Consider the following 25,559-nt stretch of genomic DNA (forward strand, 5'->3'; position numbering starts at 1 on the left):
ATTATTCGTAGTTTTCTTTTATTGAAAGATAAAAATATTAATGTTTTCATTGTCTCTTTTTTCGTAATTATATATATTTATATATAGCTATATATCTATATACACATGCTAATGTATATTTGCAAATTTCAAGTCAAGACGTTCAAAATGTATTTTCCAAAAATACAATCTGTTGTTACTAAAGTAGCCGAGTTTGTTTAGCCACAAAATGATTCTCGTGTTCTTTTGTGTGTAAAGTAGAAGACTTTTTTATTTAACGAGCGACATTAATAATAATGGAATGTTCGTAAAAAAATACAAATAATTAGCTGGCTACGTTCAGCTGCGCGGGTAGCAACCAAATATATAAGTTTTTAACTTAATTTCGCAAACAAAATATGTTTATAAAATTAACTAAAAATGGACGGTATTTAATGACTTTTGAGGGATTTCAAAAGTAAAATAAGGTGAAATGCCGTCAGACAGAACCAAAAAATAAAAAAATCCTTTGAGAATTCAGCCAACCAATATTAAATTAAATAGTTAGCAATCACTTGCGCAAAACAATTGGCAGTGCGTGGAAAAGTGAAACAAGATTCTCTGTCTGTAATATGTTGTGAGATTTTCCGTGTTCATTTGATTTTGTTTGTATCTTTTTTTAGTGAGTCTAATTCGTCGCTTTTGCGTGTCTAAGGCGATTTAAAAACGATTTGTGTGCATACTTTTGCGACAGGTTTAAATGAAGATCTCTGTTCGCTTCCTAACTTGATGGCCAGTAGTTGAGTGCAGGACAGCGTCATCCGGATCGTCGGCTCCATCGGCGCCTTGATCCTCGTGCGTCAAATAGTCGCCTTTGTGCCGGTGCAAGTAGCGACCGATAAGGAAGAACATAACGATCAGCAGTAGGAAGAGAATTACTAGCAGACCTAAAGTGCATCAATAAATTATCAATTTGATTTAGCTATAGAAAATTAACACCACTTACATGCCAGCAGCACAGAGTTCACTTCATTGTATGCCTTACGCAACTTGTCCTCATCCACCAAAGGTGGCGGCCTAGTTTCAATTTCAATGGGCGGATGCGTCACTGGCTCGACTCCGCAGAAGTCTTCTGTCAATTGGGCTGCAACGTAAAAGTTGGTTAGATATTTATTTTCCAGTCTTGCTAAATTTCAATACTTACTGCCCAAAGACTTAACATTCTTCGGTGGATTCTGCTGGAACATCAGCTTCAGGGGGTAGATATCATCGAACTGAACTCGCGAAACACAACCCACGAAACCATCTGCCATAGACTCATTTTTGCCAATGTACATATACTGAATGTTATTGAATTGAGCATCTGCTGAGGCCTTTATATCAAAATGATACTCCACAGGCTCATAGTTGTCAACCGTCAAAACCACTGTAGATCCACCGTTTTTACGCATAAAGTGCATGTCGTGGTACTGACCAAGCCCAAAATGTTTTTTGGGGAATATGATTTCCTGTCGCTCAAAGCCAAAGTCAAATACGCAACGCAAATGACCTAAAAGAAAATGTGTTTATGAATTAAGCGGTGCGCATTAAATGCAATTGTATTTAAAGCTATTTACCAGAATTCGATATCTGTATGGTCAGATATTCGCCAGTTAAGTTAGAAGAGAAGCCAAGCAGGAAACCCTTGGGAATGGTGGTTGTGAATCCGACACGAATGTTCTCGGCAATCGACGAGCGGAAGGAGCCCTCGAACTCGTAGCGAATAATCGAACTGGAACGTAAGTTGACACCAATCTCTGCAATAAGTTAATGAAAATTAAATGAGACGCTATGTCGGCTGCATCGAATAACCTACCATCTGCGCAAATGGGTCCCTTGAACGCGCTCCAACGGCAGTCACAGCTGTAGCCATCGTATCGCTCAATGCAGGTTCCATTATTAAGGCAAGGACTTGACTCACAGCGGCCAACACATCCGGTGCTGATGCCGTATAATCCACGCTTCGAGTAATCCTTCAGGTCAACCATCTTTCCGTTAAGCAACAAAGCTCGAATACAGCCCACAAAACCATCACGGTACTCTGTTGTGGCTCCAATCACCAGATCCGAGGTTAAATGAAGAGCACGCACTGGACCTGGCGGCTCTCGGACCTCGGCCTTGATAGAACCATCCACCACCAGACGAGCCTCCTTCCTGTTACGCTCCACACTCACTGTGTGCCAGTTGTTGTCGTTCAGGTGATAGCTGGTGCCTACATTCACGCCCAGTGGACCACTGCCCGCCTGATACTGGAATTGCAGCTTGTTACCGCCAATTAAACTTAGCTTTATGTAATCCGTGGGTCCAGTGGCATGGAACAACACAGAGTTCTCCTGAGTTGTGCGGAATTCCAGGTAAATATCTCCAGAGTGACCCATATCGAATGGTGGCAAGTTGATGGAGGCATCGGCAATGCGGAAGGTCACCACATTGCTGAACAGATCATCACCCTCGCAGCGCAGTGGTCCCAAGGTATAGCGACCCATTTTCTCGTCCAACGGAGTTCCTGTATCACCAAATTTCACAGCCCGCACAGGAAGGTACTCCTTCTCCCGGATATCGCCACCGTCCTCCATCCATTCCAGGCTGTTCGTATCGCAGTTGCACCACTTTGTGGGATCATGGCACTTGCCCAGTATTCCACACTCGCACTTACGAGAACCAGGAAGAGCTCCAGCCCAATAGTCCATGGGTTGATTGTGGCGAGAGATCCACCAGGAAAACGGACGGAAGTTTCCTGCTTCAGCTTTTTGGGAATATTGCATTATTATAATCATTTAATAAGAAGATAGCCGAAACTACTCACATGGCGAGTTGAAGAGTCGGGAGGACCGGCAGGAGTAGCTAAGGCGCTGCCAGCAGCTATGAGAGCGATTTAGCAGAGCTTCGATTTGCAGTTGATTGGCATCGTACATAATGGACTGTTCAAAAGAACCCGGCTCCTGGAAACCATCAACAGTTGTGGTGTGCTCTTGGCTGTGACTGAGGGTGGTGATCACACGTCCATCCGCTACAGAAACAATATATCAATCAATCAATGTCAAAAGAAACGCAAAATTACATACTAACAACTCTAACTCAAGTCATGTTTAAGGCCTTTACAAATTTTAATATTCTGTGGAGACTACATTTTGATAAGGAATTTAATAATGCTGCCCCTTTATAATGCCATCAGAATTTGATTGATAGCATTTCTTTTAAAGGCAAAGTTTGTTTTATATTAAACACAATTGGCACTTTGATACATCTTAAAAGAAAAACTGAAGAGTTAAAAATTATAAAGCTTTTCATGTAGAGTTTTACGTTGAAATTTTGAATTAAATTGTATTTAATTGTAAAGAACAGAATCGACTTACAGTAGAATTCGCAGGTGACTGGGAAAGGCTCTAGAGGACCACTGCCATCGACATCGAGGTTCAGGTTGACACGCTGTTGTACATGCTGCACATTCTTTAGAGCCAGGCAGGATAATGGATTGTTGGCTAGACACAACATGAAAACAAATAAGTCAAAAGAATGTTGAGTAAGTAATTTATGTGCACTCACATGTATGACAAACTGCGCCGGCATAGCCTGTGTGTGCGCAGTCACAGAAGAACTCCCTGGAGTTCTGGTGACAAAGGCCCTTGTGCTGGCAGGGATTTGGGTTGCAGCGATCGATCATCTGGCAGGCATCCACGACGACTTCATCGTCGCAGCAAACCTCCTCGCCCTTCACCCAGTCCTGAGGTAATTTGTAGTTTCCGTCCACCGAAATTAACCGCATACATCCAACAAATCCGTCTTTGCCCTTTCCACCAGCTATGTAGTATTGTGCTCCTGTGGCAATCTGCAGGCTCTTTGTTGTGGTCATCGGTCGCTGGTCAATGTTCAGAACCAAACGATTCCGGTCGATAGAGATCACGAATGAATGCCACTTGCCATCATTAAACTGATCGTCGTAGTTGTCCAGGATAATACGCGCTGCTCCTTTGGCCTGCAGATCAATCTTTACTTTGCCAAACTCCAGGAAGACCTTTATGTAACCACCGGAATAGAAGTCATGGTGCAGCATTACTCCAGTTTCCTCGTACGTTCGGAAATAGAACGATACATTTAGACGTTGGGAGTTTTCATAGCCCTTCAGACGAACGAACGATGAGCGGGTGGTGAATGTAACCGGATAAATTGGAGGCGAAGGGCACGCATAGATAGTGTTCACCTTCTGGAAAAGATATGCCTCTCCCAGTTCGTAGCTGTCCTTCATTCCTCGAATGAAGTTGGTTGAATTGAAGTAGATGTTCTCCAGACATCCGGAAAAATTCTGCTGGACAATTAAACCCTCCTGAACATTGGGCACACCACCAAGATACAGCTCCCGATTAAGATTCAGCCTATTGAACTCGCCCTTGATGCGTCCCCGTACGATAACACGATCGACCGAGAAGATTATGTCCCGCTGGTTCCGTGATATCACCACGTCATGCCACACATTGTCATCCAACAGACTGCCCACCGACAAGGACGTCATTACCCGCCATCCCAAATCCAGATTCAGCACCATCTTGTTGTCCTTCAGCTGCAGGGCATAGTAATCGCCCTGGGTGCCACGCGAATACATCAACACTCCATTGGCAAAGGCTGTTTTGAAGCGGAATCGTATCGACTCCTTCAACGACGCAATGGGCTCCCGTTTCAGATCGTAACGCACCAAACCAGTGCCATTGAAGTACAGGTTCTCAGAGACTGCAAGGAATATGTTTTAAATAAGCAGTTGGACTTGTTTTAAGGTAGAAATGTCCCAGGGATTTTAAATAACTTACTGTAGTCGCAGCCGTAGAGTTCAACTCGCATGGAAATTCGATCGTGCCACCGGGTGGGATTAATCCTAACCCACTGTGCGATAATCGGTACCTCAAAGACGTTGTAGTGAATAGAGTCCCCATCAGAGTTTCCCTTGAACATCTGTGATGGATAACATATTGATATTTAATTACATACATAAGATTATTAGTTAGTAGTGCGCAACCAAAGCCAAAAGCATTAATCCTCCGCCAACCTTCAAGCCCGGATTAGATGTGTCTGTATCTTAAACTAGCATTAGTCACAGTACCTGCGGCTCGCTTGTCGGATTCACGTACGAGCGCCAGAACTCGCCATCATCCGAGTACTGGACAATGTACTCCGTCACAAACTCATCCGTGTGCATGCGTCCCATGGTGGCGATCTTGCGCACCATGCGGGGATCCCCCAGGTCGAGTGTTAGAAAGTGGTTATAGGTATTCTCGACCGGTGTCCAAGCAGCGTTACCTGCACAAGGTGCATTTACCAATCTAGTTAGTTGCAGTGTCAGAGTGTAGAAAATGGTAGGGGTGTGTTTTATAGGAAGTGAACTACAGGACTAGTAACCAAACATATAACAGATGCATGCGGGGTGAAATAAAGAATTGATATAATAACAAATTGCAAAGACAAGCAAGCGAAATGTATTTATGAAATAATAATCGGCTTTCGCAGATTAAACAATTTTCCCAGGCACCAAGGTTTTTTGTTTTTTACACAGAAAATAAAAATTTAAGCTTAAAATAAAAATAATAAAAAATTATGTATATTTTTGTATTTTAAGATTTTTAAAACAGTTTAAATATTATATTCTTTGATGATTAAAAAATATATTATTAATATTTTAATATTTGAAAATTTGATAACCAGATATTTTTTATAGAGATCAAATATTTTTATAAAAATTTATAATTTTATAATTCTTTAAGAAATGTTATTATGAATAATATCCATTCTTACGGATTTTTAATGATCACTTATTTTCATTTTTATGATAATGATTTTTAGTAAAGAAATCGAATCGATAATGCAGTTTTTTCCGTGCAGTAAGCCACCACCAAAAGAATATTCTTCCAGTTTGGATTAAGGACACACTCGCAATTATATTCGAGATCGATTGTTTACCTTGACATTGCCGCCCGGCTCTTTATAGTCGGCAAACTCTAGATCGGTTATGCCATAGCTAATGGTGTACTCGGTGACGTACTCATTGCTATGGGGTCGTCCTTGCAGGGCGATGTGCGTCACGTTCCGCACCACGCCCAGGTCAACAATCAGACGCTGGTCGAAGTCCGAGTTCTTGGCGGACCACGAGGTGCCAGCTGGTGTTCGCAAATGGTCATGGGATGATGGGCAATAAAACAAAAATAATACATTTTAAACCAAAACAAAAGCAAAATAAAATGCACTTAAAGTGGGGAGAGGGATATCTGTCCTATTTAATTGGTTACAACTGAATGTTTAAAATTGCCCAAATTCCGGGGGGTGTTTTCAATTAATAAACCATAATTTAGGGGCGATTTCGATTGACAGCTGCAAGTGGTCGAGTCCTTCAAAGCGGGGTTCAACCCCTGCCAAAAAAAAAGGATTTTGTAATCCCGGGGGTTGAGTTGGTGTCAACACAAAATGAGAGAGCTCTTAAATGGTTAAGCATAAACAATCGCGGCCGTGTGCCTTTGTTTTAATTGCAATCCGCGCCAAATTGCAAGCAGGTGTGACAAAATAGTGTGAGAAAGACCAGACTGCAGGGATTTCTCATGGCAAACCCATTCCCTATTATTTTTTTTCCGCATTAAAGTTTCCTTTGTCAGCCGTTGGCAACGTGCATATCAGCCAGCCATCGTTCCCATCGATAAAACTTTCGGGAATGCCAAAAATAATTCAAATAAACGAGCCAAGCAGAGCTACCCTTACGGATAGCTATCCTGTTGGCGCATAAATTGAACCAAACCAATGTCTGGCCCCTGTCTGAGTCCCATTACGGGTTCCTAAATTTGGGTTTATGGCCTTTTAAGCATATTTCCGGCTTCGTTTCGTATAGTTTGTTTATCCAGTGCCAGGCAAACAAGCCATTTTTTGGTGGGGTGTGCGCAGCATGACAACACAAGGATTACAAATTACTCCTATTTGGCACAACTATTGAAAAAATATAAATGCATGTTTATTCTAAGGATAACAAATCAATTATTGGATATAGGATGGATGGCTCAATTAGAACCTAGGGCCACCACATTCCCTTTTTACAAGAAATTCCTCAAAAAGCATTATTTTAGGTTCGCTTATATGGCTTAAGTAGAGCCTTTTGGCAGTAGCTCAGCACTTCCTCCAGCTCTGATTCCGGACTCTTAACAAGCAGTTCCTCAACTTGAAGGACCTTAAATCTTCCATGGTCCTGTGGCAAACAATTCCGGAAAGCAATGGCCGCACAGTATTCTTCCTGTAGTAAATGCTCCTCGAAGCGCCAGTTATCCATGGGTTTGTCGTGGCAACGCAGGCTGGTGCCGACTAAAGGGGAAACCTCCGCCTCCAGGGAGTGAGTGGTGTCCACGGAAAAGCTGATCTTTTCCAGATCCACCGTGATGCCTACGCCCAGCTCCTTGACGTAGGCCTCCTTCAGGCACCAGTGTCGCATGAAGGCCTTCACTTGCTCCCGTTCATCAAGCAGGGGTCTGGCAATATAGCTCCATTCCTGGGCCGAAAACTTGCTCTTCATCAGGCGAAAGAATTCCGCCAGGGATTTGCCACCACTGTACTCGATCTTCATGACATCCGTGCCGAGGCCAAAGTCGGAATCACTGCTATCTCCCGTAATCCCCGCCAGGAGCACTAAGCTGCCCTGATGTGAGACATTAAAGCTGAGAGGTGGCCCGGCATAATCCTCCCTCACCCAGTAGGGTTTTCCTCTCACATCCCGGGCGAACTTGACTTGGTGGTGCGGCAATCCGCTGCATGTGCTCACATATTTTCGCATCAATAGACGGCCAATTAGCGAGGACAGAAAGTCATCAATGAAGTGGAACTTCATGAGACGGACACGTTCCTCCGGCTGAATTGAGGCCACCGCTTGACTCAGTTGAGGAAGTGTGGGCTTCCAGCTGCCCAGGTCAAAGGCCCAGCGGGTGCAGATGTGTTTGCTCATCTTGGTAAGTTTTAAAACTATCTAATTGCCTTCACAGTCATTGTTTTTGGGGCGTTTTCGCTTTGCAATGTTTTTGCTAATTCGCTTTTGTATGGCAGTATGGCCAGAAGTGGATAGGGTACAAATCCCCCATTGATTACGCTTAATAAATATACTGCAAAAATACTGCGCTACAAAACTTAGCGTGTTCCCGTTTATAATTCAGATTTTGATGTAATTTTGATTGATACGATTTTTAGACTTAATATTTTAATTGTTTAACAAACTCTTTAAAATGTATTTAAAATTATTAGCTTCGTAAGTAAAGAAAACAAAAATGTATTTTAAGTAAAAGGCTTTAATCAAGTACTTACAAATTAAATTAAAATCACAAGTCTTAAAACTGTTTTTGTTGCCCCTTTTCAGAAAAATTATAACATATTTTGTAAATTTTAATGTATAACAATTTAACTTTTAAATATATAATTTCAAGAAACAAAGACACACGGTTTTAATACACCTTCTTTTAGCAATAATAAAACTTATACATTATTATGTCTTATATTTATGAAATTACGAAAAAAAAAAATAATTAAACAGCTCAGAAAGTAATAATAGGCAACTTCATGACAATATTAAGAGCCAATTTATTTTATATATTGTTTATCAACTCAATAAAAAAGCAATGCTTAAATTAAAATGTCAGGGCACGACTCAAAAATAAAGGCAATAATTAATCTATTTAATCAAATAAAATCTCTATGGGTTTGGGGCCAGCATTTAAAAATAATAATTGCTAATGTATCAAATAAAAGGCAACGGGGGTAACTCATACAAGGATCAAATCATTTGAAATAAAAATATTACTCACCGTTTAAACGTGCTTTGTCGGGACCTCTTTGTGTTAAGGATGATGTTGCCGTGAGGACAGCTCTTTCCAGGAGCGGCTGGTTACACTCATAGTCGGAGAAATAGTCAGTTAAGGCATCTGGAAGAAAACAAAAAAAATCTATAAATATCAAAATATCCGTGACCCATATTCAATTGTTCGTTGACGGGGGAAAAAGTGAACGTAAACTGTCACGGGCGTAATTAAAATTGAGATATGAAGAATCTGTTTGGATGGCGGCCAATAATTTTAAGCACTTCACTCGGGCAATAATCATTCCAGTGGCCTCTTTTTATGGGGCCATAAAAAAGCCACATCAATAAGGAATACGTAAACAAACTAAGTTCAAACTGAAGGGTAAATATTTGGCAAACAGTTAGAATCCTTTATTCTCTGCTTTCTAGGAGGAATGTTTTATACATAATCGCTCGTAATGAATAAATATCATATAAATAGTATTTACACTATTAAATTTGTGTGATTGAATTAAAGATTTCACTAGAATTTAAAGAAGCAATTTTGTGAATTTTCCTTCACTATTCTATTAACGTAAATTGCTATTCCTATTAGTAAGACTTATTGTCTCAGAACAGGAATACATTTTTATTACATTCCCCAGAAAATTAAAAGATCTATTGAGGTTCTACTGTGCCGGCAAGTGCAGATTCTTGTCTCATATTTTCACCATAATATTTGTTGGTGACGAGAGTCCTTCGGCCCATAGGATCCATGACGAAAAATGAGCGGATATGGGGGGCAGGTCGTGACGGAAATCCAGACAATTGCCCCTGTCTGTTGCAACCCCCAAGAAGAATGTTTTATAATGGGTGCAGCAGGAGCTCCTAGGCAAACACACTGGCATTTCCTCCTTATCGCAGTGGGGGAAAACAACCCTTGCGAGGTCATCCAGAGTTCGTGAGCACTTTAAGCTGACTTTGAGCCTTGTATGGAGTGGGTAAAATCAACCTGATAAGCCTGGCAAGAAACAGAGCGAAACACGCACGACATTATCTCGGTAAATAATCAATACTTTTGGGAGCAGGCAGCAAGTTTGAACTACTTTTCCGCTACATAATTGCACAATTCAAAGAAATCTGGCTAATGTTCTCAATAAAACAATGACGAGGTCTATGATAGGCGATTTCCGCCGATCTGCAGAAACTTGAAGTGCGAATGATTCTATTTTCGGGGCAATAAGAACCCAAATAAATTATGAAAATCGACCAAAGACTGAGGATATATGTCGGCTGTCTGCTTTCGACGCTTCAAGGCGTGAAAGTGGCAAATTAATTTCTTGGCATTGTTTATTTTTAGTCATAAAAATGTTTGGATTGTTTTTCTTTCCATGAAACGGGGAAAATCAGGGGGAACAACAACTGGAGTCTGTTGACATATGGAAGGATAATGAAAAAAAGCACGTGTTCCCTGGCCAGCATCATCAATCAGCAGATGCTTTATTCGCCGCATGCGCATTAAAAAAGCCGGAAAACTAAGGATAGGCAGGGATGCGGCCGGCAAAACTTTGAATTTGTTCCCCTGGGAAAGCTTCGTAAAAAAACAGAAATCTAAAAAATAAAGTCAATTTCAAAAAAGAGCGAGTAAAAAACGGGCGTTGTTAATCGACGTTTTTGTTTTGCCACCGCTGTTCGTAAGCAACGTTTTGATCGCTCTCCGGCGCTCTCTTTCTCTCTTTTCCACACGATCGAAAAGAGCGAGTTAAAAAGCGAAGCATGGAGCAAAGGAAAATGGAAGAGTGAGTCTTCAGCTTTGGGGAACACGCCCAAAATGTTGGCTTACAAACAATCGACGTTTTATGTCACATTTCTTAACAAAATCTAACAGAACCCATTCCAATTCTTGGGTTATTCAATAAGAAACACTGTTTTTACCTGCTTGCACCGATATAATGCCATTATTGGCCAGCAATAGGAGGCATAATAATCCAAACTGAAGCGAAGAAAATGCTGTTTTCGTATTGCTCCTGGGCGGCCTCATCTTGGAGACTGTTGATCAAAACTTCCGCGGAATCGACTTAGAAACACATTTAAATCCGATTTCCGAAAAATCTTTCACTAAATGCACTTTTCAGTTGTAAAAACCACCGTGAAAAGCTGATGATTTATTGCAACGCCTCCGCGGAGTCCGGAATTATACTCCAACACTTTTCGCGTTTGTTTCTAATCGGTTTCAATTAATTTATAGTGACGCCTCTGTTGCACTGCGTCTCCTGCAGATCACGCCCACTTCGAATGAGTTTCGTTTGAATTAAGAAAATAATTAACGCGGATGACACACGAACACTCCACTCCGTCTCGCTGCCAGTGTGACCGTGGCTAAAACGTGGCAAGATACCGAGGGGCTTCGAAGAAAATACCATGAGTCCAATAAAAGTATACCAGATACTATCGCTATGTTCTGATTTTCACTTTCGCAAAGATTTCGCGATAAGATATTAAATCTATTTTTGGTTACAAACCACATTTTTAAAAAATAAAAAAACTCAGTTGATTTTAATTTTTTTATTTAATACAATAAGCAATTTATATGTATATCAAGCTGAAAACGATATGACTCGTGTGATAAAAAAAAAAGTTGCGATTCCGAATCGATAGCAAAACAAATATTTTTGAAAAGATCTCATTTTCGTTTTATTTCAAAAATATTTATTCACAAATTTGTAATTGCCTTCAGAACACCCCAATCGATAGGGGCGCGAAAACATCGATAGTTTGTCATCCCGGTGCTATCGATAGTCGGTCACACTCTTTTCGCCAAAAATTTGTTGGCGTGTTGTCAAATTCCCCATCGTTTTTGTAGGCTTTACGACTTGTTTAGAACCGGAAAAGATAAAAACAGCGACAATGTACGGCGGAGACGAATACCCAAGCAATTCGGTGAGTGCAGGAACTTCGAAGTGGTCCCCTATGGGAAACCCAAATCGGAGACTCCGTCGCCAACATAACCCAACTTTTGTACCCCACACACAAATCGAAACTCATTGGGTTTTTGGGGATTTCAGGAGTACTACGATGACTTCGCACACACCGGCGATCCCCAGTTGGACATGGAGTACGAGAGGAACTACTTCGCCGCCCGGATGCCGGACAATGTCAAGTACTTCCTGATCAACTTCTGCCAGGCGATCAAGGAAGGCAACCTGTACGACATCCAGAACATGTACGAGAACACCTTCCCGCAGATCAGCGACCACCACTTCGACAAGACGGCCTGGCCCGAGGAGCAGGAGGTGGCCGCCATCGTGGACAACGACAAGGTGTTCTTGATCCTATACAAGGAGCTGTACTACCGCCACATCCATGCCCGCATTCCCGGCGGCCCTAAGTTAGAGCAGAGGATCAACTCGTTCTTCAACTACTGCGATTTCTTCAATCTGATCATCTCGGCCCAGAATCCGGTGATGCTGGAGCTGCCCGACATCTGGCTGTGGGAGTTGGTGGATGAGTTTGTGTATCAGTTCCAGAACTTTGCGCAGTATCGGTGGGTATAAACATTCATACTCCATGTGACTTTGATTAACCTAATACACTATCTCTTGCAGTGCCCGCCTGACGGACAAATCTCAAGACGAGATTCAGCAGCTGTGCGTGAACCACAGCAATGTGTGGAGCATTCTCTGCATCCTCAACGTGCTGCACTCTCTGGTGGACATCTCGAACATCAAGAAGCAGCTGGAGGCCATCTCGCAGGGCGTGGATCCCCAGACCGTTGCCGGAGACTTTGGCAAGCTGTCTTTCTACAAGATGCTGGGCTACTTCTCCCTCGTCGGCCTGCTGCGCGTGCACTCGCTGCTGGGTGACTACTACCAGGCCATCAAGGTTCTGGAGCCCATTGAGATCCACAAGAAGTCTGCCTACTCGCACATCCCCGCCTGCCAGATCTCCACGTCCTACTACGTGGGCTTCGCTTACATGATGATGCGCCGCTATGCCGATGCCATCCGCACTTTCTCCGACATTTTGCTGTACATCCAGCGCACCAAGCAGCTGTACAGCACGCGCTCGTACCAGAACGATCAGATCAACAAGCAGGCGGAGCAGATGTACCACCTGCTGGCCATCTGCCTGGTACTGCATCCCCAGTGCATCGACGAGTCCATCCAGCAGGTGCTGCGCGAGAAGAACTACCACGATGCCATGTTCAAGATGCAGTGCGGTGACCTGGAGGTCTTCAAATCGTTCTTTGTGTTCGCATGCCCGCGATTTGTGAGCCCGTGCCCGCCGGCAGCCGATGCACCCATGGAGGACTACGTCAAAGACCCCATGGAGCACCAGTTGCTAGTGTTCATGGACGAGGTGCGCCAGCAAAAGGATCTGCCCACAACGCGCTCCTATCTGAAACTGTACACCACCCTGCCGCTGACCAAACTGGCCTCGTTCATCGACCCCAATGCCAGCGAGGACGACGTGTCGAAGCTACTGATCCGTTTGCTATGCTTCAAGCACAAAATGCGCAACCTGGTATGGAGTAAGGGACCCAGTGGCCTGGAGGGAACTTTCAAGTCGGGCTCTGAGGTGAGTTTTACGCAGTAAGATTCTGAAAATGGATATTAAATCGTTGTTTAATATTCCAGCTGGACTTCTACATCGACGACGACATGATCCACATAGCTGACACCAAGGTTTCTCATCGCTATGGTGACTTCTTTGTGCGTAAAATCCTTAAGTTTAACGATCTGAATCGCAAACTGAAGAACATCAACATTTAAGCCATTTAAGTCGACGCCTTGTGACCCTTAATGATCTATTTAATATTCCAAACTGGACCGATTTGTTTTGATATCAATAAAAAATCGCTTGCGATTATGCGCAAGTTTGGTCCTCAAATATGTTTTTCAAATAATTGCGGTTTCGCTTCGATAATAGAATTAAATAAATTTCCATGAATGAATTCAAAGCCTGCCAGCTAATAATGCTGATTAAATTTCCTGCCAACAGAATAATTGATAAATTTTTGCCACAAAAAAAAACCCAACCGAGTAAGTCAATGAGATATCAGTAACATTTTAGAGGTTTACTTACTAGTTTCTCCATGATTTAAATACAAAAACTAATTTTTGAAACCGAAAAATATAAAAGATCTACTTCAGTTCATGGTTTTAACATTTGCTTTATTTTTAACAATACCGTTATTTTATAAAAATTGTTTGTATGACTATAAGGAAATTCAAAATTCTACACATTATACGATTTTTGAGTTTGCCACAACTCCACTTACGCGTGGCAGGTGCATTCAGCAACGCAACCAAGATTCGTTTCCGGGTATGGGGAATGTGCGTTAATACATATTATAATTATAACATCTCATTTCAAATTTCTCTCTTGTTCGTCGCCGTACGAACACAAGCAAATTTCTTTGGTAAATCAATCGTACTAAGCGCTTAGTGGGGGGTGGGGCTAAATAATTGTGATTTAGGGGAAGTTGGCGTGGAGTTGGGGCTACAAGCAGTTCCACACACTTACACACAGTTTAAATTCACTTAAGATTAAAGTACACTTTATACACGAAACTGCCATCTGCTCTAGTTTGTGTGTTCTCTTTTTAGCTAACCATTGGTTCACTTAGGACTAACATTAAAATCAAACAATTTACAATTACGGACTTGTTTGTGGGGGGCCAGTCGTTAATCGACGGTCACAGTGCGCTGATTGACGTCGATCAAATAGATGTCCTTGTGGTTCTGCAGCACAAAGTCGACAAAAGCGTTGATGGGGGCAATCTCCTCCAGGGAGGTGCTGGTGCTGCGCGACCACAGGAAATTGGGACCGAACACGATGGCCAGGTTGGAGGAGGTCATCTTGTTGAGGTCCTCGCAGTCCATTACCCTGACCAGGAACTCTACGATATATTTGAACAGTTCATAATTTTCCTCGGGCAGTTTTTCGCGTATCAGTTGGGTAACATTCCTGGAACGCTCCTCCTTGGGCCAGTCCAGGAATCGGGTCACGTCCTCGTACAGCTCGAAGGTGAGCAGCGGCTCGGAGAGATCACGCAGGAAACTCTTCAGCAGGCCGGCGATCACGTGTACACTCACACTCTTCAGATCCACATCCTCGCCTCGGTTGACGCGCTCTTTAAGCGCCATGATCTCATTGTGGTTTCCGGATCGCCGGAAGATGCCCTCCGTATCGATTACGCCAGTTATGGACAGAGAGTCAACGCATTTGCGCACAATAGGCGGAATGGAGTTCAGGCATGGACTGTTCATCACGATAAACTTAAGGGGCACACCGAATTGATGCGTCGTCGCCATTTTGTGCTGCTGCTGCCGGGATGCATTTATGCTGCTGCTGCTGGGTGGTGGAGTCGATGGCTTCCGACTTGGGTTAAGCTTGTCGTCCAGGTCGCAAATGTTGTCCGGCAGCTTCAGCTTGTTCAGACCGAGCGCCTGGCGCAGCTCCTCCAGGCTGGAGATGTAGACTAGCTTCTTGCGGAACTTATCGCTGATGAAGGGGCTGAAGAAGTTCCAGATGACCCGTATAAACCACGTGGGATGCACCACATACAGCGTCTTCAGGTTCTTGCGGAAGTTACGATCGAGCTCCTTGTACGAGTTCCAAAGGAATTGTGCGGATGGTTTGTTGTCCTCCTTGAGGCCTTGATGGAAATATACCAAGATATAGTCGTTTTCCACAAATGGTTCAATCTCTTTGATGATTTCACTGTTCGGTAAGTAAATAGGAAGTTATATTAAGCAATTAAAATATATTGAATATTAAATTTAAAGAATCAAAAATGTATTTTACCGCACGAAGCCTTCCAGTTGGGATTTTTCGGGAAATCGAGATGCATAAATGCCAAAAATGTGACGGCCTTGCTTGTCGGTCCCCAGGAAATCGCATTTGTTTCTGGGTGCCTGAAAGTTCTCAGATTGTTCCCTGAGTTGGTCCTCAAAATCGTCCTCCAGTGGGTTTACATCTTCCTCGGGTTCTAGTGCTGACTCTAAACGATTTATGATACATAATGCATTGGTTAACAGGAAAGGATTCGCCTACTCACCATCCGGCAGGACAAAGTCGCCGACCATAACATCTTCTGGGGAGAAAAAGACAAAATAAATAAGTTAATGTATTATTTCAGGGAAGTTACACAAATATAACTTACTTTCTAGGGGCGATGGGGCCAGCAGCTCGGTATCGTCAAACTCTAGCTTCGGCTCGAAGTCGTGCAGATCGGAGAGACTGGGCTGTGGCTCGTCCGAGTTGTCGACGATCGGATTGATGGCTGGACCTTGGGGTGCGAGAGGGAAGGCATTGATAAATCTCATAGGTTTCCCTGGCGCGGACTGGTATTCCAAAAACGTAATCTTACAAGTAATGCTTTCAGTTAAGTATTTTGACGGCCTGAGGCAACAAGTTTAGTTCGGATTGAGTTTGAGTAAGTGAATAGACATGAATCAGAAAAATTTAATTTGATGAGTACGTTGGCATCTGATTGGATAATCAAGTATCTTACTGTTTCGATATTATTGGCAGACGATTACTGAACAGAACAGAACAGAGACGATTAGGGAACTCTAAGCTAGGACTAAGGGCTAAGGTTAGGGCTAGTAAAGCTAGGGCAAATACACGATCACACAAACCTCGGTAACAAACATTGGCAACAACACAGCTAGCGAAAAGTAGAAAACAAATAGGATCCACAACAAACCAAGCAAACACGTTGGATAGTTAAAAATGCAATATATGTATGTACAGAGTTGGTGAGCTGCCCACATAGGCTGGGTTTTACAGTTTGAAATGGGGTTAGTAGCGCAACTTGATACCAAAAACAAAGAGGTTGGATAGGGGGCGATTGTGGGTTAGACAAGGCGGGGGCGGGGCACAAAATTAGTCGTAATTGCTGGCTATTATTGTTAGTTCTCAAACGAGGGCACTTCTCCCTTCAAAGAAACTACGATACGGTAATAAAAAGAAAACAAAGCAGCGCAATGAAATGACTCCCAAAACTTGAAACACAGATTAGAGGCATTAAAAAAAGTTAAACTTGTCCAAGTCAGGTTTCTTTTTATATATTTTAGGCCTGTTTTTATCAACTTGATGGTAAGCTAAGGGCTAATTAAACAAAGATGTGAAATCTTGCAATTTTAAATCTGGTCTTAGCTTAATATGAAAATGAGCAAAGGGTTTTTAGTAAATTAAATACTTATTATTATTGTAATGATGTAAATACATTAATTCTTTGTTAATAAGCAAAGTATAATTTTGAAATTATGAACATTTGAAATTTCCCCTTTCGCAAAAATTTAATGTATCTTAAAAAAAACAAAGTTTATTAATCTAAAAGCTACTTCTTGACAAAGACAAGTATTTGGGAATTTCACTTGTATTTCTGTGTTTGATCAATGTTTTGGGAATTCTTTCTCTCCGCCCAAACAAGCAAATCGATTGTTATTGCGCTCAAAATGCTAAGCAGTTACAAAACCAAAGATCAAAACTAGGTATATTCGGATCGAAAAGCAAGACTTGGCCGATCGGCCGGCGGACTTACCTGGAAATCTCGGCGCGAAACGCGAATGGGCGTCCATGGCGGGTGGGTATGTGAATGTCGGGTGCTTTCAGGTGCTGTCCGTTCGATGTGATTGGAATTCTCGCGGTGACGCAGGACGTGGCTCAGTCGTTGGGCTCGATTATTGGCATGTAGAATATATGCGGCTGAAATGTGAGAATAAATTAGCCAAAAGCAGCAGTGCCAGTACTCTATCGATGACGTCATTAGCCAGCTAGTTTTCTTGGTTGTTGATTGGTTGTTATTTCATGGTATTGGAAATAGTAAATGTTATTTGGTATTGCTGATTCACATTCATTCACATCAATGGATTTGGCCAAAGACTTGGTAGCTTGGTAACTTAACCCTGAAAGACGCCCACGCCCACCTTGCCTTGAATACAAACAGTGGGGACATTAAAAATGGTCATGTCAGTGGTTTCAAGACAAATGAATTGCTTTTTAAAAGATAACAACACAGAATGGAAAGAAATGAGGCTGCTTATCGCAATTCCAACACAAAGTTTCACAAATCACAAAGTCACAGAGTGGCACAATAGGTACTGGTTCCGGTTGTTTTTCTTTTTTTACATAAAGGGCTGTTCTCCGCAAATATTTAAAGATTATCTTATCGCTCTTAATGGGAAAAGGAAAGTGTGTATCAGTTTTTTAAGTACATAGACAAAATAAGAATACAAGAATACATATAAAAAAACATTCACACATTTTAATTTGATACCTTTTAATATAAAGACTGTATTTATCAAGATCAAAACATATAAATATTCATTGCACAGCAGTGGTATTTGAGCCCGGTCTGGAAACTATTTTTTCTATTTTACATTAAAAATGATATCATGCTTAAGTAATACAAATATAAATAAAGGCATTCTTTAACTTGGTAATGTTTTTAACACAAGTGACCACCCGTTTATGGGTGCATTTTATAGTGTTTAAACGCCTTGCAGATTAATATTTTTTGAAGATTTTTGAGTATACATTAGTGGCACCACTGTAACGGTCCTTTCTGCCATCACTGTGATAGGAAGAAGGCAGATCCTTTTTGACACCACTGTAAAAGGGAGTAGGCTCCTTTGTCCCGCCACTGTTTGCACGTACACACACAGGAGTTAAGTATATTTTGCACAAGTTCCTTGGAAGAAAAACGCAATTGCTAACACTCACACACAGCCGGAATAATTGCAAGCAAACTGCGCATTTGTGTATTGCCTCGTCTTAATGATATTTACTTTTTTTGTATACTGCGCTACAAACGTTTGTCAACCTGAAGAAAACATCCCGTTTCACGATTGCCATTGTTTGAATTTACCCCGCTTTCGTTTCACATTTCCCTGAAGTTTACACTATGTTTGTGAGTCAGAGAAGTGGCGAGGAAAGTACCTTTTATCAGTACGGAAAAAAATCTTCGTTAATTTTACTGCTGTGCAGACGTACGTTGTTTTTGTCGATGGATAGGTTAGTGATGGTAAACGTTTGGCAAGCCCATTAGTGCTGCAAAAAAGCTAAAAATCGACCAAACTTGAATGGCGCAAAAGAGATGGTCGAATTATTCGTGTCACGACTTTTTTGGACGGAATTTCGGTTAATTTCAAAATGGCAGCTTTCTTTTATTTGTCTTAAAAAATCGTAATAGTCATTGTGAAATATTGTATTCCGTTGCCTTAAAAACATTTATTTAAAATGAATATAGTTAGTTTATAATCACTTATTTAGAGTCTGAGGGACGGTTACAAATTAGGTTACGTTGCCTTCGCTGCAGTTATCGATATATCAAAACACATCAACGGTCCCTCTTAAGTGTGACCGTTCGCCGTGCTGCTCACAACTTTGACACGACCAGTTCCAAAATATCGTGAGATTTACAAAAAACTACAATAAAATGGTCGGTTGGAGCCGTTTGCTGTCGCCGGCGGCAAAGTTTGCCAACTTCCGGGCTGTCCTGCAGGAGCCCGCTTGCCGGAATGGTAAGTACTCTGTGGAAAAATAGCCGTAAACACACTCCACATTACGCAACCAAATATTCTGGATTTCTAGCCCTGCAGCAACAGCTGCGCCGGATGGGAGGCGATCATGGCCACCACCACATGACCATCAAGCCATCCCGCTTCCAGTGGGACAAGTTCAAGGATCTGATGCACTTTTACGTAATGCTCGGCGTGATTCCAGTCACCGCATTGGTTCTATACGCGAACATCTTCATTGGTCCGGCGAAGTTGGCGGAGACTCCCGAAGGTTATGTGCCCAAGCACTGGGAGTACGAGAAGGTATGAAAGGTGTCTTGCAAGATATACCACTCCCTAAATAATTAATTCTTAAATTCCAAAGAGAACTCCCAGCTCAATCAATTTCCCAGCAAACCCATTTTATTTTATTTAGCTTTTAGTATCCATTCTGAAATTAACTTGGTTCTTCGTGTTAATAATCCATTTTTAATCAACCTTAAACCTTAAGAAAATCTAACTCCAAGTTTTTTCTTTCTTTGGCAGCACCCCATCTCGCGATTCATTTGCCGCTACATCTTGAACTCGCAGCAGCAAAACTACGAGAAATCGCTGCACTATCTCTTCGAGGAGAACGAAAAAGCACAGATTCGGTAAGTCTGAAGATATAGCTTAATGTAACCTGCCTTTAAACTCATGAATTTACTTAATATTCTAGCCTCCTTGAGGAAGAAGTTCGTCGCAAGATGTCCGAGCGCAACGACTACCAGGCGTACTACTACCGACCATCGGTGGCCAAGTACCACAGAGTTTCCAAAGAGGCTGCCGACGAACTGGAAGCCCTGCGTGGAGACTAGACCCCTTCTAATATTCATTAAATACAATTGTTAGGCTCCCGTTTTGGGGGAAATAAAGTGTGAAATCGAGTTCGCAACATCAGCTTATTCACATTTAATATACAAATAAATACTTAAGATTTAGCGTAGTCAAGTGCGTATCGATTTAGCCCCACGCCTGATTCTTGCAGTAATAGAGCACCAGTTTCCCATTGGTGCCGTGACACTCGTATAGGTTCTTGATTATCTGATCCGGAGCGGGGGCAAATGTCTGATTAACATACAGGAACTGCAATATAAAGATTCGAAATAAGATAGGGTTCTCTAGATCTTTTAAGCGGTACTTGCTATTTGCTCATTGGCATCAAGTTTCAGGAACTTGTGGATGAACTTTTGAATCCAGCTGACTGTTTTGTTGGGATCAACGGTCCAGGTTCGCTTTTTGATGATGGGCACATTTCCAGTGGCGTTCAGAAGGATACAGACTGATAACGAAAACCTTGTGAGAATAAAGACCCAAAGATAATAATACAAATTACTTTTGGAACCATCCTTGTCGGCGGGCGTGGAGGTGGAGGTGCTCAAGGCTGCCTGGGATTCGGGTGTGTCTGCCATCTATTTGGAATGTGGCTAAATCGCTTAGTTTAAAATTGATGTGTTAAAAATGCCAATTTGTAAATAAAGTATAAAATATTGGAGATGGCAAAGTTATGATGACAACATCGATACAAGTCACGGGATTTGTGAAACCAAATATTTTCAAGTAATAAATAAATGTAATTTTTTAATAACAAATGTCTATAAATAGGTATTTATGACATTTTTCTTTTTATATTAAATTTATTAGATTGATAATCATTTTTTTTAATGACTTCGTGACAAAAATCACTTTTTTAAATGGTCCATCGTTAGCGATAGCACCGACTATGTTACTTAACATTCGGCTGTTATCGTAAACACGTGTGGAAGTTTGTAAAACAGTCCGGGGAAAAATAAACAAAATTATGAATAATAAACTTTTTGAGGGCTCCGATAATGACGGAGAAGACCTGCAGTTGTCCACCAACAAGGACTATGCCAAGACCTACAACATCCTGCGCAAAAAGGAGCTGCTACAGAAATGTAACTTCAAAACACATTACGATCATTTGGCATTTTTCAATTATATCACTTGATATTCCACAGATAAAGATCGCGGCTTAGATGTATCAGAATCGGAGTTTGATAGCGACAGTGAGTCCTCCGAGGAGGACGAGGTGGACCCCCAATTCGACCAGGACTTTTTCAAGACTCTGTCTTCGCTGAAAAGCAAAGATCCTCGGATTTACGACAAGGATGCGAGATTCTTTAATGAACCCTCCAGCGACGAGGAGGATAAGGATGATGAGTCGCCAAAAAAGAAGAAGAAAGCAAAGCCAGTCACCTTAAAGGACTACGAACGAAAAGTAATCTTGGAACACAATGGCAAGTTCGAGAGTTCCGATGAGGAGCAACAGGAGAAGGAGCAGGAGGAATTCCAAAGGGCCCAGTCACCCACCGCCGTAGAGGCTGAGCGGCGACTCAAGGATGAGTTCCGGAGTGTGATGAACCAAGAAGATGATGGCGAAGACGAGGAATTCGGCGGTATATTCAAGAAACGCTCCAAGACCACGGAGCAAACGGCAGCCGAGGAGGCGGACTTTGCCAAGTGGCTAGCGGGGAAACAAGAGGAGATCCAGCAGACCGACAAGGAGCAGCTGGAGCCACTGAAGCAGTACTGGAACAGCAGCAAGCTGACGCAGGGCGAGAGTTTCCTCAGGGACTACATCCTCAACAAGGGCTATGCTAACACCGATGAGTCCACCATTCCCACCTACGATGAGATCGTTGGAGAAGCGGCTCCACTTTCCGAGGACGAACAGGAGCTGGAGAAACAGGCAGAGTTTGAGCAAAAGTATAATTTCCGCTTCGAAGAGCCCGATGCTGAGTTCATCAAGCGCTATCCCCGCACCATTGAACAGTCCATCCGTCGCACGGATGACAAGAGAAAAGAAAAACGCAAGGAGCTCAAGGATCGTAAGGATCAGGAGAAGCAGCAGAAGATGAAGGAACTTGACCTGATCAAGGACATAAAGCGCAAGGAGATCGAGGAGAAGATACGCAAATTGAAAGCCGTCACTGGCAATGATGAGCTCGGCTTCCGGGACGAAGAACTCGAGGAAGACTTTGATCCAGCGGCCCACGATCGTCGAATGCAGGAGCTCTTCGACGATGAGTACTACAATGTGGATGAGGGCGAGGAGAAGCCAGAATGTCCCTCGGACATCGATGAACTCGAGCTGGAAGATTGGGATAACTACGACCCCACGAAGCACACCAATGGGGGCGATCAGGACTACGAAGGCCACTGCGAGGACGATGACTTTAACATGGATTGCGACTTCGATCCGTCCACCTCCAAGCAGAAACTTCAAGAGGAGCTAATCGAAAATACACGCGGTCGAAAAGGCCGCAAGGGTAGGCGAAATCGCTTCATGGAAATGATCCAGGCGGAGAAGCCGGCGTTCAATCCGGAGGACGAAAAAACCTACAGTGAGTACATCGACGAGTACTACCAAATGGACTGCGAGGATATCGTGGGAGATCAGCCATGTCGGTTCAAATATGTGGAAACCACACCCAACGATTTTGGTTTGACGATAGAAGAGGTACTTATTTTATATTCATTTTTAACCAAAGAAAATTATATTTATTTGTTAATAATCTATAGATCTTGCTGGCCAAGAATAAAGAGCTCAATCAGTGGGCTAGCCTTAAGAAAGCTGTTCAAAACAGGCCCGAACATGTGGAGAAAAAGGAGCAACGCCTGTACAAGATGAAGGCCAAGAATGAAGACCTAAAGCGAAAGATATTTAAAAGTCTTTATGGCGAAGGGTAAGTAGTTTTAATATCCTTGTTTGGCAAGACTTGGAATAAAACTTGACTTCCTTGCAGATCTGATGACGAGGATCAGCCAGCGGAAGAGACTCCCGAGACTAAACCAGCTGAAACGTCAGTTGCCGCTGATAATGGTCAAGTCCCAACAGAAGTTTTATCGAAATCGAAGAGGAAACGCCTAAAACGGAAAGCTGCAGCAGCTGTTGCAGCCAGTTCCCCACAGATTTCCAAACAGGAACCCAAGGAATCAACAGAACAAGTGCAGACAGAGGATGGTTCCACGAAGGTTGATCCTCCTGCTCCTAAGAAGAGCAAAAATAATGAAAAAACAGAGGCGAAATCACCCGCACAGCAAACCCCGAGCAAACCAGAAAATACAAAAGCTAACAATGCCTTCAGCAAAAAGAATATTAAAGCTAAAAATGGAGAAAATGGGTTTAAAAAGACGCAAAACCCAACTCAAAATAACACACAGACCAACAATGCTATTAAAACGGAAAAAACTAATGGAAATAATCCTTTTAATAAGCAACAGAAAAAACCCAACCAGAAACAAGGACAACCTCCAGTTAATAACAACAAAGGCGACAACAAACAAGCTCCTGAGAATGTTACAGGTGCAAATCCATTTAAAAGAGCGAATCAAAAAGCCAGCGGTCCCTTCCCAGCAAAGAAAACGAATAACTTCAAAGCTAAAAATAAAATAAACAATAACAACAATGGAATAACCGACGATCGATTGAAAGCCTACGGCATAAATCCCAGAAAGTTCCATAAGCGGGAAAAGTATGGCAAGAAGGATAAGTAAAATGCCAGGATAAATAGTAGTAGTAATAATAGATATACATTTTGTAGTTAAATCTTATGTACATATAATAACATTAAAATCCAGCACAGATACGAGTAAACTCTGATTAAATCAGTTATTCCGCGAGAGCCACTTCATCATCGGTGGACACTTCCTCTTCCTCCGTGCTCCTTATGCGATCCAGTTGGAGGCGTCGCTCCTGGATGCGGATGCACTTGGGGCAAATCATATTCTTCCGCGTCAGGCAGACACGGTGAAAAATGGAGTTACATTGGTCGCACTTGATGCATCCGTCGTCGAAGGGGAAGATCACCTTGATGTTGCTGCAGATCTCGCAGATGTAGGCCTGGGCCAGGCACATTTTGCAGGACCGAATGTGTTCATCGAAGGATTTGAACACTCCCTGCAGGAAATCGGTGAGGGCTCCAGATTCCACCTGCGTAAGATCCTTCAGGGAATAGAACTCATTCGACTGAGCCAAGTGACGTCTGCAGCCCAGCTGCTGATCCACAAGCTTCAGCTCGCTGGCGATCCGACAGGCGGCGAGATAGTGGCGCATGTGTACCAGATTCTGGCGCAGTTTCTTCACCGCACACAGCTTCTCCACGAACACAAAGAGCTTGGGATTGTCCTCTTCCAAACGGATGAGGGGTTTGTTAAGGAACAGCCTGATCTCCTGAAGCGCTGCCCGCGAAATCCTACGCGGGGAGAAGTCCCAGTTGTGGATTATGCGGGCTGGTATGAAGTTACTATCGTTCCAGTTGCAACGAGGGCAGTAGTACAATCCACTATAGTCGCAAAGACGTGGTTCAATCCATGTGTTTTCTGCAGAAGACGATTTAAATAAAATGGAATTGAAATTGTATAAGAAAACTTACTCAGATTAAGCAGCGTTCCGCATTCGGCACACTTGTATCCCTGGGCAGCCAGTCCTATTTCCGGGCAGATCTCAGATATGGGATGCTGGCGCTCAGAGACCTGGACGTGGGCGCACACCCTCATCACGCTGTCGATGCACTTCTGATGGACCAGGAACCCGCAATCGCTGCACACATAGGATGCCTGAACCACGCTCCAAATGATGGCGGTGCAGTGGTCACAGTAGTTCCTCCGGGCTGCTGCCTGCAGGCGATTCCGCTTGCCGTGATGCGGATAGTGGGGCACAAAATGATGGCCCACCACCGCCCGGATGGCATTCATTACGACGATATCGGAGGACAACGACTGCTGCTCCTGGGCCTCCTCCAGTTCCTGCAGGGAGTAGCGCAGATCCACCAGGTGTCGCACCAGCCAGCGTCGCTCATCGCTGAGTTCCTCGCTCAGCAGGACGAGATCCCTGCAATGGGCAATGGCCGCATGTAGATCCTGGATACTCGCATCGCTGGTGAAGATCAGCCGCCACTGCTCTCGCACCAAGGAAGCTGGGATGGGCAGTGCCCTGTACTCTCCCTGCGGCGCACTTTCCTCGGAGCCTCCTTCAGATCCAGAACCCGTCGATCCCAGTGGCCCAACTGTTGAGCCCAGCGAGGACGAGGCGTGCAACAGGCTGCTGGCGCTCTCGTTGATCAACTGCGCCACCGTGCCCGGGATGCTGGTCAGACTGTCTCGCCAGGAGCTCATTTCCAAGGGGAAAAACAAATTATATACGAGAAAACAGAAAAACAATGACGATGGGCGTTGGTGGGCGAGGGGCGCTGCAGCAACAGCTG

At 43.1% G+C, this 25,559-nt stretch overlaps 8 protein-coding genes across 12 annotated transcripts; 3 read left to right on the forward strand and 5 right to left on the reverse strand.

The window, feature by feature from the left end:
• Nucleotides 1-30: 30 nt before the first annotated feature.
• LOC108051714 (neurexin-4) lies at nt 31-11,146 on the reverse strand. Of its 2 annotated transcripts, none has more exons than XM_017133916.2 (12): nt 10,715-11,146; nt 8,808-8,924; nt 5,090-5,286; nt 4,800-4,941; nt 3,544-4,722; nt 3,354-3,479; nt 2,804-3,007; nt 1,814-2,743; nt 1,575-1,754; nt 1,163-1,507; nt 965-1,102; nt 31-905 (listed from the first exon to the last, which is right to left on the reverse strand). In XM_017133916.2, the coding sequence occupies exons 1-12, from the start codon at nt 10,818-10,820 to the stop codon at nt 715-717; spliced, it is 3,855 nt and encodes a 1,284-aa protein (XP_016989405.1). In that variant the 5' UTR covers nt 10,821-11,146; the 3' UTR covers nt 31-714. The 2 variants fall into 2 exon arrangements, with proteins under 2 accessions (XP_016989405.1, XP_016989394.1); XM_017133905.2 differs by lacking the exon at nt 5,090-5,286 and adding an exon at nt 5,944-6,140.
• Nucleotides 6,958-8,769, reverse strand: LOC108051719 (L-aminoadipate-semialdehyde dehydrogenase-phosphopantetheinyl transferase). Its single transcript, XM_017133930.2, has one exon. The coding sequence runs from the start codon at nt 7,955-7,957 to the stop codon at nt 7,088-7,090; it is 870 nt and encodes a 289-aa protein (XP_016989419.2). The 5' UTR covers nt 7,958-8,769; the 3' UTR covers nt 6,958-7,087.
• Nucleotides 11,147-11,573: 427 nt separating the features above from the next.
• LOC108051737 (eukaryotic translation initiation factor 3 subunit L) lies at nt 11,574-13,669 on the forward strand. Its single transcript, XM_017133953.2, has 4 exons — nt 11,574-11,719; nt 11,845-12,323; nt 12,385-13,357; nt 13,417-13,669. Exons 1-4 carry the CDS (start codon nt 11,687-11,689, stop codon nt 13,549-13,551), a joined length of 1,620 nt encoding a protein of 539 aa, XP_016989442.1. The 5' UTR covers nt 11,574-11,686; the 3' UTR covers nt 13,552-13,669.
• A 263-nt stretch (nt 13,670-13,932) lies between these two features.
• Nucleotides 13,933-18,842, reverse strand: LOC108051747 (rho GTPase-activating protein 68F). Of its 4 annotated transcripts, none has more exons than XM_017133963.1 (6): nt 18,731-18,842; nt 17,334-17,497; nt 15,948-16,073; nt 15,843-15,878; nt 15,590-15,785; nt 13,933-15,505 (listed from the first exon to the last, which is right to left on the reverse strand). In XM_017133963.1, exons 2-6 carry the CDS (start codon nt 17,368-17,370, stop codon nt 14,467-14,469), a joined length of 1,434 nt encoding a protein of 477 aa, XP_016989452.1. In that variant the 5' UTR covers nt 17,371-17,497; nt 18,731-18,842; the 3' UTR covers nt 13,933-14,466. The 4 variants fall into 4 exon arrangements, with proteins under 4 accessions (XP_016989452.1, XP_016989466.1, XP_016989460.1 ...); XM_017133977.2 differs by having other exon boundaries at nt 18,785-18,802; XM_017133971.1 differs by lacking the exon at nt 18,731-18,842 and adding an exon at nt 18,580-18,674.
• A 298-nt stretch (nt 18,843-19,140) lies between these two features.
• Nucleotides 19,141-20,275, forward strand: LOC108051774 (NADH dehydrogenase [ubiquinone] 1 beta subcomplex subunit 5, mitochondrial). The gene is made up of 4 exons (XM_017133997.2): nt 19,141-19,314; nt 19,385-19,614; nt 19,837-19,943; nt 20,009-20,275. Exons 1-4 carry the CDS (start codon nt 19,230-19,232, stop codon nt 20,145-20,147), a joined length of 561 nt encoding a protein of 186 aa, XP_016989486.1. The 5' UTR covers nt 19,141-19,229; the 3' UTR covers nt 20,148-20,275.
• Nucleotides 20,213-20,821, reverse strand: LOC108051785 (autophagy protein 12-like). Its single transcript, XM_017134009.2, has 3 exons — nt 20,666-20,821; nt 20,475-20,611; nt 20,213-20,415 (listed from the first exon to the last, which is right to left on the reverse strand). The coding sequence occupies exons 1-3, from the start codon at nt 20,739-20,741 to the stop codon at nt 20,293-20,295; spliced, it is 336 nt and encodes a 111-aa protein (XP_016989498.1). The 5' UTR covers nt 20,742-20,821; the 3' UTR covers nt 20,213-20,292.
• A 256-nt stretch (nt 20,822-21,077) lies between these two features.
• LOC108051691 (protein KRI1 homolog) lies at nt 21,078-23,950 on the forward strand. Its single transcript, XM_017133871.2, has 4 exons — nt 21,078-21,248; nt 21,312-22,813; nt 22,876-23,039; nt 23,100-23,950. The coding sequence occupies exons 1-4, from the start codon at nt 21,131-21,133 to the stop codon at nt 23,848-23,850; spliced, it is 2,535 nt and encodes an 844-aa protein (XP_016989360.2). The 5' UTR covers nt 21,078-21,130; the 3' UTR covers nt 23,851-23,950.
• LOC108051712 (differentially expressed in FDCP 8 homolog) lies at nt 23,865-25,539 on the reverse strand. Its single transcript, XM_017133889.2, has 2 exons — nt 24,729-25,539; nt 23,865-24,675 (listed from the first exon to the last, which is right to left on the reverse strand). Exons 1-2 carry the CDS (start codon nt 25,468-25,470, stop codon nt 23,966-23,968), a joined length of 1,452 nt encoding a protein of 483 aa, XP_016989378.2. The 5' UTR covers nt 25,471-25,539; the 3' UTR covers nt 23,865-23,965.
• Between the last annotated feature and the right edge of the window lie 20 nt (nt 25,540-25,559).

This window comes from Drosophila rhopaloa, unplaced genomic scaffold, assembly GCF_018152115.1.
Source record: "Drosophila rhopaloa isolate 14029-0021.01 unplaced genomic scaffold, ASM1815211v1 contig_163, whole genome shotgun sequence".
Taxonomy (NCBI): domain Eukaryota; kingdom Metazoa; phylum Arthropoda; class Insecta; order Diptera; family Drosophilidae; genus Drosophila; species Drosophila rhopaloa.

Bases quoted from the DNA above. Each gene is read 5' to 3' on its own strand.
- LOC108051785 (XM_017134009.2), bottom strand. From the start codon at position 20,741: ATGGCAGACACACCCGAATCCCAGGCAGCCTTGAGCACCTCCACCTCC. The intron at 20,612-20,665 runs GTAATTTGTATT...TTTCGTTATCAG, and splicing joins CGACAAGGATGGTTCCAAAA to TCTGTATCCTTCTGAACGCC. The intron at 20,416-20,474 runs GCAAGTACCGCT...TTTATATTGCAG, and splicing joins TTGATGCCAATGAGCAAATA to TTCCTGTATGTTAATCAGAC.
- LOC108051712 (XM_017133889.2), bottom strand. From the start codon at position 25,470: ATGAGCTCCTGGCGAGACAGTCTGACCAGCATCCCGGGCACGGTGGCG. The intron at 24,676-24,728 runs GTAAGTTTTCTT...CGTCTTCTGCAG, and splicing joins CGGAACGCTGCTTAATCTGA to AAAACACATGGATTGAACCA.
- LOC108051714 (XM_017133916.2), bottom strand. From the start codon at position 10,820: ATGAGGCCGCCCAGGAGCAATACGAAAACAGCATTTTCTTCGCTTCAG. The intron at 4,942-5,089 runs GTACTGTGACTA...TATCCATCACAG, and splicing joins ATCCGACAAGCGAGCCGCAG to ATGTTCAAGGGAAACTCTGA. The intron at 3,480-3,543 runs GTGAGTGCACAT...TGTTGTGTCTAG, and splicing joins CGGCGCAGTTTGTCATACAT to CCAACAATCCATTATCCTGC.
- LOC108051691 (XM_017133871.2), top strand. From the start codon at position 21,131: ATGAATAATAAACTTTTTGAGGGCTCCGATAATGACGGAGAAGACCTG. The intron at 22,814-22,875 runs GTACTTATTTTA...AATAATCTATAG, and splicing joins TTGGTTTGACGATAGAAGAG to ATCTTGCTGGCCAAGAATAA. The intron at 23,040-23,099 runs GTAAGTAGTTTT...ACTTCCTTGCAG, and splicing joins AAAAGTCTTTATGGCGAAGG to ATCTGATGACGAGGATCAGC.
- LOC108051747 (XM_017133963.1), bottom strand. From the start codon at position 17,370: ATGGACGCCCATTCGCGTTTCGCGCCGAGATTTCCAG. The intron at 16,074-17,333 runs GTAAGTCCGCCG...TCGCACCCCAAG, and splicing joins TTTCGCGCCGAGATTTCCAG to GTCCAGCCATCAATCCGATC. The intron at 15,879-15,947 runs GTAAGTTATATT...TTTTCTCCCCAG, and splicing joins GGCCCCATCGCCCCTAGAAA to AAGATGTTATGGTCGGCGAC.
- LOC108051774 (XM_017133997.2), top strand. From the start codon at position 19,230: ATGGTCGGTTGGAGCCGTTTGCTGTCGCCGGCGGCAAAGTTTGCCAAC. The intron at 19,315-19,384 runs GTAAGTACTCTG...CTGGATTTCTAG, and splicing joins GGAGCCCGCTTGCCGGAATG to CCCTGCAGCAACAGCTGCGC. The intron at 19,615-19,836 runs GTATGAAAGGTG...TTTCTTTGGCAG, and splicing joins AGCACTGGGAGTACGAGAAG to CACCCCATCTCGCGATTCAT.
- LOC108051737 (XM_017133953.2), top strand. From the start codon at position 11,687: ATGTACGGCGGAGACGAATACCCAAGCAATTCG. The intron at 11,720-11,844 runs GTGAGTGCAGGA...TGGGGATTTCAG, and splicing joins ACGAATACCCAAGCAATTCG to GAGTACTACGATGACTTCGC. The intron at 12,324-12,384 runs GTGGGTATAAAC...TATCTCTTGCAG, and splicing joins CAGAACTTTGCGCAGTATCG to TGCCCGCCTGACGGACAAAT.
- LOC108051719 (XM_017133930.2), bottom strand. From the start codon at position 7,957: ATGAGCAAACACATCTGCACCCGCTGGGCCTTTGACCTGGGCAGCTGG.